This window comes from Mesoplodon densirostris, chromosome 15 (genome assembly GCF_025265405.1).
Source record: "Mesoplodon densirostris isolate mMesDen1 chromosome 15, mMesDen1 primary haplotype, whole genome shotgun sequence".
NCBI lineage: Eukaryota > Metazoa > Chordata > Mammalia > Artiodactyla > Ziphiidae > Mesoplodon > Mesoplodon densirostris.
The window spans coordinates 25,416,718-25,431,721 of NC_082675.1; the positions used below are offsets into that span (position 1 = coordinate 25,416,718).

General features: G+C 59.5%; 1 protein-coding gene across 1 annotated transcript; it reads left to right on the plus strand.

Moving 5' to 3' along the window:
* Window positions 1–1,696: 1,696 nt before the first annotated feature.
* RAB36 (RAB36, member RAS oncogene family) lies at window positions 1,697–13,966 on the plus strand. The gene is made up of 11 exons (XM_060119314.1): window positions 1,697–1,736; window positions 2,041–2,123; window positions 4,912–5,003; window positions 6,707–6,772; window positions 7,171–7,272; window positions 9,301–9,365; window positions 10,868–10,923; window positions 11,786–11,863; window positions 12,129–12,219; window positions 13,535–13,654; window positions 13,902–13,966. The coding sequence occupies exons 2-11, from the start codon at window positions 2,055–2,057 to the stop codon at window positions 13,964–13,966; spliced, it is 804 nt and encodes a 267-aa protein (XP_059975297.1). The 5' UTR covers window positions 1,697–1,736; window positions 2,041–2,054.
* Window positions 13,967–15,004: the final 1,038 nt, after the last annotated feature.

The window sequence follows — 15,004 nt, forward strand, 5'->3', positions numbered from 1 at the left end:
ATCTTTCCATTGATAAACTAAATTTATACGAGTAAATACAATTCATTTACCTTTTAATGTAATGGCAGCATACTTCAAACAGTGTTCACCTTCTTTTTGTAAATGTAATATTTGTTCACTCATTTAACATTCACTCCATGCCTGCTTATGTGCAGGCACTGTTTGGCTGATGCAATAAATGGGGTGGACTATACACAAGAACCCCTGCTCTCATTGCGCTCAGTGGAGGGAGACAGACAGTCAACATAAACAGCAAGTTATATAATGTGTTAGAAAATACTAAGTGCCTGGGAGAAATAGAGCAGAATAAGGGGTTGGAAGGATGCAGCAGTTGTAAATAGGATGCCTCATCTAGAGGTGACATCTGAGCAATGTGGCTATCTGGGGACAGAGCCTTCCAGGCCTAGGAGACAGCTGATGCAAGCACCCCGGTGCCTGGCGTGTTGGAGGAATATCAAGGAGGCCAGTGGAGCATGTGTGGGATGGGGGTGGGGTGGGGGAGGGGGAAGCAGTAGGAGATGAGCTAAGAGAATAAATGGGGCAAATCACATGGGGCCTCTTGGGCTATTGTAAAGACTTTATTCATCTAAGAGCGATGAGGAGGCATTGGAGGGTTTGGAGCTGAGGACTGACATGATCTGATCTGTGTTTTAACAAGGGATCCCTGGGGGCTGCTGAACTGGGAATAGGATAGAAGCAAGGGTGGAAGCAGGGAGACCAGTTAAGGGGAGAGAAGATGACGATGGTTGGGACCATGGTGTGATCAGAGGAAGTAGGAGGGAGAGAGAAGATACTGGACAAATTTTCAGGGTAGAAGCTACAGGATTTACTGATAGATCAGACACTGGATGTGACGGAAGGAAGTCAAGGGACCTTGGAGCTCCCTCACTACCAGATAACAAGAAAAACACGAAATATTTACATAACAAGAAAAAGATCACATTTGCTATATTATGAAAATAAGTACTTAAACACTTCACATAATTCCCTCCACGTTTGAACCACCACCCCTCCCCAGCCATGGTGACATCAGGGAGGCCAGGTGCGCAAGTCTCTCCACGGTCAGCCCCGCCCTGGCCCGCCCCCCAGGCCCCGCCCTTGTTGCCATGGTGATCACTGGCGCTCGGGCCGCGTCCCGGAGTCTCCCTTGAGGTTCTGGTTGCTATGGTGATCGCGGCGCAAGGCGCTGGCGGAACACTTTTGGCTGTGAGCCCATTCCCCGACGTCCCGGATTCGTCAGACGCCCGCCTGTCCCGCGTGGTGCTCGTTGCCATGGTGATCGCGGCCACTGGACCCTCCGGACTAGGCAGCGTCAGGAGCCTCTGCAGCCGCCGCAGGTGAGTCAGCCGCCCCTTCGGACTCACCCTTTCCCGCCCGCGTGATCCTCCGCCCACCTCCCACTGCATAACCTGAAAGCGGCCTGGGCCCCGGGCCTCCTCGTTTCCTGACCGCACACCCCGGGCCCCCAGTGCTGGTCTGGGGAGAGACGGTCCGATGCGGAGGACCACAGGCCTCTCTCAGTCAAGGCCACCCAGTGCGGAGGGGGCGGGAGGGAGAAGGAGCCGGGGCTGTGGAATAGGCGGGAGGGGCCCGGTGCTGGCTGGGGTGGTTCTGGGAAAGGCCTGTGGGCTGAACCCTGAGGGCCCTGCATACCCAGAGCCTTTATCCCTTAAGGGGCAGGAGCGGGGGACCCCTCCCCACTCTACTTCCTCTGCCAGGGCTGTGTGCACAGCCTGGTGACTGTGCTCCCTCACTCAGCCCAGAGCTGAGTTCAGGGAGGGGCCACTCCTGGTGGACATCGGGCAGGAGACTCAGGTCTCCTCGACTCCCAGGCCGGGTGGCAGGCCTGGTACCCGCCTCCGTGCCCCAACACACACTGCCTGCAGATTGGAGAGATGACCCCTGGCATCCTGACATTCCTGACAGAGAAGGAGGCTTGGACCTGTTTTCAAAGCTACTGCAACGTTAGGCATCAGCTTTGGGGGAGTCCCCAGGGATTTGCACAGCTCCCTAACTCTCTTCCCCCTGTTGGGGCCACAGGACTCCCAGGAAGGATGAGGTCCTCTGTGATGCCTTTGGGGCCCACGGTGAGCCGGGACCGCGTCATCACCAGCTTCCCTAAGGTAGGGAGGCGTTAGGCCAGCCCTTGATATGTGCACTGCTCTCCGGACACCATGCCCTCATCCGGCTTTCCCCACCTCACTCACCACTGGAAACAAAGCAGGTGAATCGGGGAGGTCAGTCCCTCACTGACAGACCCCAGGGACTCAGCAGACTTCTTGAGAAGCGTGGCGTTGACTTGCCCAAGGTGGGCCAGCAAGTGAAAAGTGACACCAGGAGAAGGTGTGGCATGGATGTTAAGGGCACAGACTTTGCAGTCAGACTGTCCTGGGTGTGAATCCTGCATGCCATTAAGCTGTGTGACCGCGGGCAAGTTACTCAACCTCTCAGAGCCACTGGTACAGAAGGATAATTCCTCTCACATTGGGTGTCTGGCTCATGGTAAAAGGGAGCTCCCTTGCCCAAGTGTGGTCACTGTTTTTCTCATTTTAATTATGACATTATCAAACAGCACTCCAGTTTCCTGACACCAAATCCAAAGTTCTCACCCCTTACCATTCTGCCTTCTGTCCTTGCTGGAAACTCACAGCTCACTTCCATCTGTATTAAAATCCATTATTAATCACAGCAGGGGATGCAAATCTGCACAGCCTCCCAAGGGGGCAGCGGGATAATGTCTCCCAGTGCTTCACATGCTCAGGGCCAGGCACTGCAGCAATTTGTAAAGTAGAAGTTCAGACACAACATAACGTCCTCGAGAGGGGGCCACTTAGATAGCAAAATGCTGCTTCTTGACACAGACTCGGGGAGGCATGAGCACCTCTCAGGGGCTGATGCACAATGAGAGCCAAAGTAAGTTGTTGAGCACTACGTGTGAGAGAAGGAGCAGGAGAAAAGAAATGCACGTGTTTGCTTCTACATGCAGGGTATCGGGAAGGATGCTTAAGATCCTGCCATCAGTGCTTGGTGCTGTGTGTGGGGGGAGAAATCCTCTCTTTTGAGTCTTGAAATTTGTGTCCAGGCTGGTGGGGGAAGGAGGGTAGGCTCTGGTTATTTGGGGTCCGCAGTCATTCCTCCTCCCCCTCTCCTGCCTTCCCCCCAACCCCGAGTTCTGTCTCCAACATGCACAGAGAAAGCCTCGGTGCCTTAGACCCGTGGACAGTGCCCCCAGGACTTTCCATTTCATCAGAGGCCCAGGCAGCTGCTTCTCTACTGAACTTGACAGTGGTGACTGGGGATGGCGGGGACTGGGGTTAAAAAGCCAAAGGAAGGGAAGTGTGATCGGCACAAAACAGTCCAGATCTCATGGGATGAAGGACCCCAATTACAAAGTGGGATGAGGCTCAGAGAGGTAGGGAGGACTGCCTGAGGTCACACAGCTGGGCGTGGGGGAGCCCAGACTTGACCCAGCCGTGGCCAACTCCAGAGCTCTGACGTTTCCCCACCTTGGGAGGCAGGCTAGGGCATCCCTGCTTCCACAGAAGGTGAGATTCTCCCCCAGCTGCCTGTGGCCAAGTTCATCCCACACTCCAGGGCCACAGCACTTCAGACCCGAGCAATTCGTGGTCAGATGGGGCCAGTCCTTCTTTCACCCCATGTGCCTCGGTTTCCCTCTGTGCACTTCCTGCCAGCCTTCCCTAGCACACTTCTCCAATCTGTCCCAAGTCCTGGGACCCCTCTACTGACCACCATGTCTTGGCTGGCCGCCAGCTTGACACTGACACGGAAGTGGACGGAAAAGCAGCCAGCTTTCCCGAGAGGTGGCCACACACCTTCGCGTGGCCAGGGGCCCTGGGCTGAGCGCTCGTCTGCACTGCCCACTTGCTCCTCTAGTGAGCAGACCAAGAGGTGCCGTGAGGGGTGTCCCCACCTTACAGATGAGGACATGGACTCTGTGAGGTCCCGCCCTCACCCTTGGCCGAGCTCCTTCACTGTCCCTGCTGCCTTGGTCACACAGAGCCGAGAGGGCAGGTGGACCAGGGCAGAGCCGCAGGGACCCTGAAGGACAGAGGGGTGGCCCAGGGACCACAGCAGAGCACAGCAGCCATCTCCAGCATGGCCTGCTCCCACATCCTGGCCATGCCCCACACTTAGCCTTGGCCAATCTGACCTCAAAACGTGATGGTCACCTTTCATTTGTTTAATATCATTTTTTCTAATTATAGAACAAACCTGCATTCGATAAGTGTCATGGCGTGTTTGCTGAGCACTTAGTATGTATGTGCCAGACCAGCTCTGCGCTGGTGGCTTCACAAATATAACCTCGTTTTATGCCCCCAAGTCCCTGAGATTTTCCAGATGCAGAAATTGAAGTTCAGAGACATGAGGCAACTACCCAGGGTCACACAGCGGCTGAGGGTGGACACAGGGGCCCTGCTCTTAGACCACTATCCAGTTCTGTCTTCTGAAAAATATGGAAGATGAAAGTGCCTTCCAGGACATTTTCCATGCACAGATATGCATATTTTTAAAACAAATGGCATCAGAGATCCGTAGAAGGTGTAGGAGGATTTTGGCGCTATAAGTGCCCTTACAGCCCACCCCTCCTCTCACTGGAAGAGGCCCAGAGGGGACACGGGGTTGATACGCCCGCAGCAAGGGCACAGCTGCCCCCAGCGGGACACAGCTCTCTGGATCCCCGCCTGGGCTCCCTGGTGTGTCCTGGTCCCACTGCTCATCCTCGGGGCTCACAAGACCCTGGAGCCTTGGGAGTCGCTGACAAGGTAGAGGACGGATGTGACAGAGGCTCAGGAAGGAGGGAGCTCTGGGTAGTAAGTCACACCTGCTGCCCGCTTGGCAAGCTTTGCAGGGTGATGTGCCCACCTGTCTGTCTCTCTGTCTTGTTTCCAGTGGTACACGCCCGCTGCCTGCCTGCAGCTCCGGGAGCACTTTCACGGGCAGGTCAGTGCTGCCTGCCAGCACAGGAATACGGGGACCATCGGGTGAGTGCCGGCTTGGCCAGGGGAGGGTGGGGAGGGCCGAGCGCACGTGTGGGTGTGTGGATGCACACGTGAGCCTCGTACACAGACCATGCGGGTGCCGCCACCCCATACAGGCCAGAGGAGCATCAGCCGTTTATCAGGCTTTACCTGCCGCACCTGCTGTAGGAACAACTCCCCCACCTCGGTGAGGCCGGCACTGAGGTCTGAGCATGGGTGTTCCCTCCAGAAGCATTTCCTGCCCTTCAGGCCTCAGACTTAGTGTTGGGTCCCTGGGGTTTCCTCTGAGTCCCCACCACACCTGCCCCCTCACCCAGGCGGAGCGGGTGCCCCCCACACCGTGCTCCTGAACTCCGCGCTGGGTTCCTCACCAGGCCACATGCAGGAAGGAGAGGCACGTGTGCGCCCCGTCCCTGCCTCAGGGCACCTGGCACTGCAGCACAGGTGTCCTGCCATGGTCACATCTTCTTAGCAAACAGGTGCGGTGTCCTGCTTCTGCCCTGCATCCTGAGGGGCTCATGGTCTGTTCAGGGAGAAGACTGAGCTCACAAGTCACATGGGGACAGTGAGGCCAGGATGGCCGAGGTGGCCATGGTCACGGGCTGAGCATGGCGGCGGCTGCTGGGGGAGTGCTGGTTCCACACGAGGGGCTTCCCACCAAGGAGCTCCCAACCCTTCCCCAGTGCTGGGAGGCCAGTAAACTGGGGCACAGGGGAACCCAGTGGCCCTGCGGCAGCACCTTTACTCCCCCTGAGAAGCAGAGTCAGGGCCACCTGCTCCAGAACTAGCAGCGCAGGGAATTCCCTGGCAGTCCAGTGGTTAGGACTCGGTGCTTTCACTGCCGGGGCCTGGGTTCGATCCCTGGTCAGGGAACTAAGATCCTGCAAGCCTCATGGGTGCGGCCAAATACAAAACAAAACAAAACACCAGACGTACACACACACACACACACACACACACGTATAGAACTAGCAGTGCAGATGCAGCACCAAGGTAAGGGATGCAGGCAGGGGTACAGGGCCTGGGGCTGTGTGCCTGCCAGGACACCACCATCACCCTGGAGGGCGTTCCAGGGCCAGGCAGGCTGGGGGCGTGTCGTGGACTCAGGTCTGCACGCCTGGGCCATGGCTCTAAGGTTCTCAGGCTCCCTGGGGAGGGGGGACCCTGCTCACCTAGAGCAGCTACCCCTCCCTCTGTATGTGTCCTGCACTTGCACAGCAGCATTCCTGGGACTGTGGGTCACGCCCAAACCACCAGCCTCCTCCACCTGCAGACAGCAACAGGGCACCTCTGTGTCATCTGGTGACTTGGTGCAGCTCACCTGGCCATGTCTTCGAGGGAGGGGCTGTGTCTACTCTGCTCCCAGGCAGCAGCTAGTTCTGGAGCAGGTGACCCAACTTGGACACAGCCCCAGCTGGGGCTCTTCCCGCTGCTCCCTCAGCCCAAGACTCAGCCTCCCATGGTGCCCATTTGTGATTCTCACGGAGGGACGTGGACCCAGTGGGGTCAGGGGTACAGAGTCCCCAGAACAAATGCAGGTCCTCCTGCCCTCCCCTCTGAGGGCCAGCGAGGGGGACAGACATCCCAGAGTGTGTCACAGGTGACCTGTCCGCATCACGAGTGGGGAACGCAGGGAAGGAGGGGCCCGTGCACGTGAAGATGCTCCCGTGACCGCGCCTGAGAGCACCATGCCGTACTCCTCACAGGCTCAAACTCTCCAAGGTGGTTGTGGTCGGCGACCTCTATGTGGGCAAGACCAGCCTCATCCACAGGTGCGCCACCGGCCCGGGAGGCTCCGTCACATGTCGTAGTGGAGACTATGTGGCTGCTGGGAGGGGGTGCAAGAAATCCGGGAGATGGTGGGTCCGTGGGGAGCGTGGCGTCCTAGGAGCCTGGCATTGGTCACACCATCCCCGGGGCCACAGGCTCCCCTCCCTGCCCTCCCTGCCGGCAGACGCGGTACTTTTCACTGCCTTGACCCACTTGTTGGTCTCCTGCTGCCGCAGCCTCTCTCCGCACGGAGTTCCCGCTGGCAGCTCTGTCGCCCATGGCCTGTCTCTGTGGTCCGTCTCCATGGCCGTCACCACCTGGTCTTCCCTGAGGGCAGGCTTTCACTGTCAGGAGTGAAGCCTCCACACGCGGCCTCTGATGGCTTCCTCGGCCCCCACAGGTTCTGCAAGAATGTTTTCGACCGTGACTACAAGGCCACCATCGGGGTGGACTTTGAGATGGAGCGCTTTGAGGTCGCCGGGATCCCCTTCAGCCTCCAGATGTAAGTCTCCGTGCCTCGCTTGTTTCCCATCATATGGTTGTGGAGGGCTTCACGGAGACGCCGGGGAGGCCCCGGGGAAGGCCTCGGCGAGCGGGCAGGAAGCCCTGGGCAGTTTTGTGAAGCTGGGCTCTCTGCTGCCCCAGTCCCCGCATCCTGATGTGCCCGCCCCCGCCCCCAGCCTCCCCTGGTGCTCCCCACAGGCCCTCTGTGATCCCATTTGCCAGGCCAGCAGCGCAGCCTCCGGCAAGTCACTTCAGCCCTCCAGCCTCTGTTCCCACCTGGAAAACGGGGCCAAAACCGTTCCCTGCGTGCTGGGCTCTAGCAGAGGCCACACGGTCCACAGGCCTTACTGGGGCCTGAACGCTCCCCCGTCTCTCTCCCTCTGTCTGTGTGTCTGTCTCCTCCCTGCCAGACCCCACGCCTTGGCCTCTCAGGGACACACACACACCCCCACCCCCGGCTTCGGCCCCTCCCCTCTAGTTTCCCTCAGAATAGCCCAGGGTCTCCCCCCAGCCTCACGCTTTCCCACCAGAGCCCCTCCCCTCCGGCACCTGCTGGTCTCCAGCCTGGCCCTCTCCTGCGTGGCCGCCCCTGCTGGCATTCCCTGGGCCTCTGTTTGGTCCCCTCCTCCTGCACTCTCCCTGGTGCTCACCCCTGCTCCCTGGATTCGCTCCTCGGGCCTCCATGCCCCGGGCTGGGCCTCGGATCGCGGTGATCACGGTGGAGCTCGCCCCCTTGTGGACTTCAGCTCCTAATGTGTCGAGACAGTGCTCGCTCCTCTGAGACCAGCCCCAGTGCAGTCCTAGAGCAGACGGTACCACCAAACCTCGCCCAAGGGGGTGTACAGGGTCAGACCAGAGCAGAAGAGGCTGTGAAGACGCAGGGCTACAGGACCGAGGGGATGAGGAGGCAGGAAACTGAAGCAGCACGAGCTGCTGGGGGCAGCCTAGCTGGAGCTGCTGGGGGCAGCCTAGCTGGAGCTGCAGAGGGCAGCTGTGTCTAATTAGAGGGCCCAGGAGGAAGCAGGGGGCTCTCCCAGCTCAGCCTCTCCTTGTCCTACACAGAGGCCATTGCCAGCCAACCAACTGGCCCCACTGCCAGGCCACCCTCCCAGCTCCCACCCAGAGTATTTTTCAGAAGTGGAAATGTGAATGAATTAATGAAAGAGCCAAACAGTTCTGCATCATGCTGGATCACTTGGAAAAATTTCAGATTATTGGTGTCTTGTTCATGGCTTGTCTACTTGTTAGTTTACTGAGAAAACTTAAATTTTGATGTGTTGATTTTTAAAAAGGGTGGATTTTCAGACTCAGCCCTGCATTTTGACCTACAGCCTTGTTCTAAACCAGGGCAAGTAGATCTCAGCAGGTAACGTCCTCTATCTTTACTGTGCCCATGGCAGACATCATTAATCAATGGTTGCATTTTTTCCCATGGAGCCAGGGCTCAGCTCCTCCAGAGAGCCAGAGCTAACTGATCAGAGAAGCAAACCATGTCCTTGTTAGACAACGCACCCCACCCAGGGAGCTGAGCGTACCCTCCACTGCCATGGGGAAGGTGGAGCCACACCCCAGTCACACATGAGCAAGTGGCAGAGCCCCAGTCCCGTTCCCGGGGTCGCCTCTACAGGTGGACTTTCACATCTTGAGAGCAGCCACATCAGGGAGCACATTCTCTTTTTTATGGCACAGTTGGAAGGGACTGAGCTACAGCTCCATTCATCTGGGCAGTGGAACTGCTAAGGCTGTGCCCTTCCCTGTGAGCACAGTGCATCCAGAGAGGGGGTTCCCCATGGGCGCCCAAGGAAGGAATCATAAGGAGTTGGGGGTGGGGCTGGCTGGCTGGCAGCAGGCACTTTGTGACACCCATGCAGCTGGTGCGGGCACGTGGGTCTCCGGCCCAGGGCCCCACAAGCCTGCTGGCTGTGGACACTGTGATCAATGGCTTAACCTGCCACCACCTCTCCGTTTCCCTTTTTCTCTCTCTCTCCCTCTCTCTCTCTCCCCCTCCCTCTCTGTCACGGCACAGCTGGGACACAGCAGGACAGGAGAAGTTCAAGTGCATCGCGTCTGCCTACTACCGGGGTGCCCAGGGTGAGCAGCCGGGTGACGGCAACAGTGGGGCCTCAACCATGTGCAGCAGGGGCCCCCCGTGAATTCCCTGCCGGGCGCACAGCGAGATGCCCAGGTCTTCCGTGCAGGCACCAAATCTGTCCTCTGAGAGCCACTGAGGAAACATGGGGGCTGGTCCTCGTCTTCCAGCCGGGCCCAGGCCAGCCTCGGCAGCCACGTGCTTTAGGGACCCATGGTAGTGAGTGCTACCTGAAAGTCTCAGCCCCAGTTTCAGCTCAGAAAGATGCTCAGAGTGGGGAGTACTTGTGCAGAGACCCCAGAAAGAAGAGCAGAGTCAACTCAGGAGCAGGGGGGCGGGGCTTGGCTGGAGGGGAGGAGTGGAGGTGGGCCCCCAGGTGGGAGCCAGCGGGGCTCCTCACCTACCACATCCTTGTTGAGGGCGCCCCAGCCCTGGGCGGGCCTCCCGGTCAGCAGGCAGTGGCAGCATAAGCCCCCTCCTCTGACCAGGAAGAAGAGAGAAAGGGTTTCAGTGAGAGGTAAGAGCAAGCGGTCCGAGGCATCCAAACCAGACTCAGATGATGAGGTACAGTTAGGTCCACTCAGTACTGGTGTTAAAAGTCACATTTTCACTAAGGTTCGAAAAAAGCAAAATCAGGAAACCACGAGCACCTCGGCTGTGGATTGGAATAACAGCTCTGCCACATCTGCTGTGGCCTCTCTTGGGGGGATGACACCCCCTGGGAGTAAGGCGTGAGGCGCCTGGCACAGCCCTGCAGACAGCAGCCCGGCCACAGTCATCACCACCACCAGCTTCCTCCTTCACTTCTCAGCCCCTCTGCCAGGGCAGGGCGCGTGGGTGGGCCTCCTGAAGCCTTCAGCCAAGGTGCAGAGGGAGGCCCACATCCAGCCCTGCTCACACCCCTGGGGCCAGAAGAGAACAGGCCCTCTGGAATGCTCTCCACATGGGGCCACCCAGGGCACAGGGGATCAGACACGGCAGTGATGAGAGGAGCTGGGGGGAGGGGGCTGCATCTCCCAATTTCCTGCCCACCCTGCTCCTCAGAAATTGTTCCCCTGAAGCTGGTCGTTGCTAATCGCCCGCACGACCATAGCTGCCAGTGGGGGAAAGCCTGCCCCATGTCAGGCCCTAGGCCAAGAGCTTTAAAACAGCTGCTCCAGCTTAGTCTTCAGAGCTACCCTGAGAGCTAGAGGTAGCTGTGGTCCTCACCATGTCACAGACGAAGGCTGAGGCTCTCAGCATCAAGGCCTCACCCGCACTCCCTCAGCCGTTAAGAGGCAGAGGGGAGATTTGAACGCAGGGGCTCACCTTGCCTCCCTGGAGCCCCCTGTGGCTGGGCCGCTGGGTGTGGATCAGAGTAGGGGGCTGGGTCCCCAGGGCGGCCATGGGTGTCTCCCTCCCAGCCTCCGTCGTCCCCATCAGTTCCGCGGGAGCCCCCTTGTCACGCCGTGTTTGCCTCCCCCGTCACTGACCGGCTCCTGGCTCCCCCCTCCACCCCATGCAGTGATCATCACGGCCTTTGACCTCACTGACATGCAGACCCTGGAGCACACCAGGCAAGTCTGGGGCTCTGCAGCCCCCATGGGACCCTTGGGCCCAGAAAGCTGCCTGGAGGGCTCCCTAAACCTGGGCCATGAGCTGGGCCCCTGACAGTGGGTACAGGTGACCAAGCTTGCTGGTCAGCACCTGCCACCCACGGGCCGATGACCGTTGGCTACCTTTTTATCCTTCAAGATCTGCAGCTACAGCAGAAGGCAGGGCAGAATGGCGCATGCTGGCTTCAGTGCTCTGCTGTTGTCATCTTGAAAGCCTTACTAATTTGTGGCGAGGGGCCTGGCATATTCACCTCACCTGGGCCCTGTATCTGGGGACACAACTGGGCACTTGCTCTCTCAGGCAGAGATCTGGGCAAGAGCCGGAGGTTGGGAATTCCCTGGCTGCCTAATGGTTAGGACTCCATGCTTTCAGTGCCATGGTGCAGGTTTGATCCCTGGTCAGGGAACTAAGATCCTGAAAGCTGCACAGCACGGCCCAAAAAAAACCCAAAACTTTTTTTAATTAAAAAAAAAAAAAGAGCCAGGGTTCATCAACTGACGGACCAGAGCCCCTTCACCTTGCTTGCGTTTGGGGTGTTCACAGCCGCATCTCCAGCCCTGTGAGGGGGGCCAGGCTGGTCACTCCAGCTGGTGACAGTGCAGGACTCACCCAGGGTGAGGGTAGAGCCGTGGCCGGGACGGGGCCTTCAGCTCCCCCTACAGAGCCCCTGCGTCCCCACCCACCCGAGGCCCCCGAGGCCAGCTCGGGTCAAGCTCCCTTCCTTGCAACCCCCAGCCCTGGGAGGACCCGGGCTGCACCCCATCCCAGCTTCCTTGGCCCCTGGGGGGTGGGTGCCGTCTCTGCCTGTCCCCCATGTTCCAGGCAGTGGCTGGAGGACGCGCTGAGGGAGAATGAACCAGGCACCTGCTTCCTGTTCCTCGTGGGGACCAAGAAGGACCTTCTGGTGAGTGGAGCGGGTCAGGGCCAGGGGCGGCCTCGGGAAACGCGACCCCTTCAGCCTGGGCTTGCGGAGCAGAGGGTGACTCAGATGTGCCTAGGTGGGAACTTGCAGGCGGGGGTCTGAAAGCAGGGGCACTCGGTTCCCAGTGCTCGGGGCTCATCCCATCAGGGAGGGACGTTGGCGCTCAGACTCGCCTGGGACCGCCGGGCTCACCTGTGGGCAGGTGCCGAGGTCCGGGGAGCTGGGTCAGCAGGGCCGCTTCTCCCAGTCAGGGGCCGCGTGCGAGCAGGCGGAGGCGGAGGCCGTGCGCCTGGCCAACGAGATGCAGGCCGAGTACTGGTCCGTGTCGGCCAAGACCGGTGAGTGGGCACAGGGCTGCCGCCATGGTGATCAGGGGTGGGGGCCCTGCCCTGGATGGGAGGAGTGGCACACCTGTGTTCTCTAGTGAGACCCCCGTGGCCGCTGTGGGGCACATCCATCCCGTCCCTGTGAGGTCATGTCCAGAGTCTCGGGGAGGCAGTGGTGGGGCTGGGGTTGGAACGCAGCCTCACCTGTAACCACACCATCCTCCTGCCCCTGACCTGGTACAGGTGGGAGGGGCCAGTGACCAGCTGTCCCTCCCTTCCCCAGGTGTCATCATAGAAGGCACTCAAACATCCCTCACGGCCCCCCAGCCCTCCCCAACACCCCACCCAGTCTGCCCCAGCCTCGCTGGGTCCCCGGCCCCTGAGCTGCCCTCGCCCACGGGCACTGCTTACCCCGGCCCCCAGCGCCTCTGAGCCTCATCATCCTCATCTGGGAAGTGGGGTGTTGCTGTCAATCTCGTTTTATTTTTAATGGAAAAACATGTTTTAAATGATAAAAGCCATATGATTCACTGAGGAAAAATGAGAAAATGCAGAGAAGCAAGGAACAGATTTTGAAAACAGGTTGTTGGAGGGATGAAATGAAATAACTTTCAGTGCCTGGGGCACAGTAGGCCCCAAGGCTGTGGGGACTCGGGAATTACACCTGGGAGTCCTTACCCTGGGCGAGGGGCCACCGTGGACACCTGCCCAGGGGTTGGGTGAGGCAGCAGGAGTGTGAGTGGAAGTACCACCTCCAGCCCAACACAGAAAGGTGGCAGCCCCCATGTCCAGTTCCCCCTGCTCCTTCCTGACGGTGTCCCTGAGGCTGTGAGAACCCACCCTCTTATTGGAGTAACAGCATGTTCCCTGAGAGCTCCCTATGGGCCAAGAAGGACTGCCCTGTGCGGTGGTATAGGTTGTTAACTGCACAAGGGCAGCATGTGTGTCAGGGGCTGGGCCCTGTGCGCAGATGGGTGGTCTTGTCCTCCTGGCGGAGGAGGCACAAAGGCCCCACATGGGGGCCAGTGGCTCTAATCCTCATGGCTGCCCACTGGAGAGGTGCTCAAAGGTTACAGGAAAGCAGGCCCACACTGCTCAGTGCCTGGCCCACGGGTGCTCAGTAGCAATTGATTGGAAGAGTAGATGCTGGGAAACCAAGGTTTAGAGATTTTCAGGAGCGGCCAGGGCAGGTGGCCAGGGTGGGGAGCCTATCCCCTGCACAGCGGGGGGGCTGTCCTGGCTCCCGCACCCCTGGCTCCCCCACCCCCCAGTGCATCCATGGGCAGGGGCAGAGGTGGCCGGGGTCATGGCTGTCCTGTGCCCACAGGGGAGAACGTGAAGGCGTTTTTCAGCCGCGTGGCCGCCCTGGCCTTCGAGCACTCAGTGCTGCAGGACCTGGAGCGGAGGAGCAGTGCTCAGCCGCAGGTCGGCGACGGGGACATCATCCGTACGTGCAGGTGATGGGCCGGGCTGGGGAGAGGCTTGCAGCCTGAAATCCGCGTCCACCACCCTCCGGCCCAAGACTCAACCATTCCCTTGGCTCGTCGCCCTCTGCTCTTGGCTCCTGGCTGCCCCTTCCCCCATCCCTCTGACCTCCAGCCTGTAGCCTCCCTGCCCACCTGCCAGCTCAGACGCCCACCCCCATCAGCTGCAGGTGCCTGGTTGATGCCAGGTGACTTCTCCCCTCATTACAGGGATGGAGGGACATCCACCCGAGACCCAGGACAGCAAGAGGCCCTTCAGCCCAGGTTGCTGTTAGCTGAGCCTGCGTCAGAGGCCTCCACTGCCTGCATGCGTGTGGGCAGTGCCTCCCGTGACCTGGAGGGTGACATGGAACACCCACCGTGCTGAGCCCCAGGGCTCCGCCTCTTCTCTTTAGCGGGTCAGGAGCCAGGGAAGGCCCCCAGTGGCTTCCCACGGCCCCATGCTGCCCAGCTGGTGGGGGCACTGAGGCTGTCATCTGGAAGGCCAGTTGCACTTACAGAGTCACCCGACAGCCCCCCGGCCCCGGGAGGCTCAGGACCACAGGCACGGACACGTGCCCCCAGGCCCACGGCGCTTGCCCTGGGCACAGTCAGCATCCCCCTGGGCCTCTTCCCCACTTTCCTCGGTCGGCCTCGGAATCCTCCTCATCTCGGTGGTCCAGGCAAGCGGCACTTGCTGAAGTCAAGGCTCCCTGTCTGCTGCAACCCGGATTGGGCAAGAACATCCAGGTCTCCCCTCCCCAGCTCCCGCCCAGAGCGCCCAACCCTCTCCATGCCCTCGTGTTGCTCCTCCTCAGGGGCTACTGAGCCCCCACCCACCCCACTCTCCCCAGCCCTGGGTGTGTGCCCCCCAATCCTGCCCTCCATGGCCATAGGCAGGTGGCACGTCTGGCTCCCGCCTGTTTCTCGTAGATGGTGAGCATTTCTCGGGCAGCCAGGTGGTTAGCCGCCGGGAGACTCGGCAGCTTCTGTTCATTCCCCCTTCACCACATTTTTAGCTCTCCTTTTTTATAGATAGGAGATACTTCTTTATATAAATCACTCCTAAAGGAATGGCATATGTGCTTATTGTGAAACGAGGCGGCACAGAGTTCTGCACGCAGAGTGACAGTCCCTGCGGTCCCGGACGTAAGCCTCGTCTGCAGCGGGTAGGACTCCTGTTCCTACACAGCACGGCCACGACCTCAGCGACTTGTTTGCTGTTAAACCAGAGTGACTTCTCCCCACGCCCACAGGGCAGGCCGCATTCTGAGGAACTGCCAGAGCGAGCCTGCGTGTCCCTTTAGCAGCTGCAGGTTTGCCTTCATGCAGAT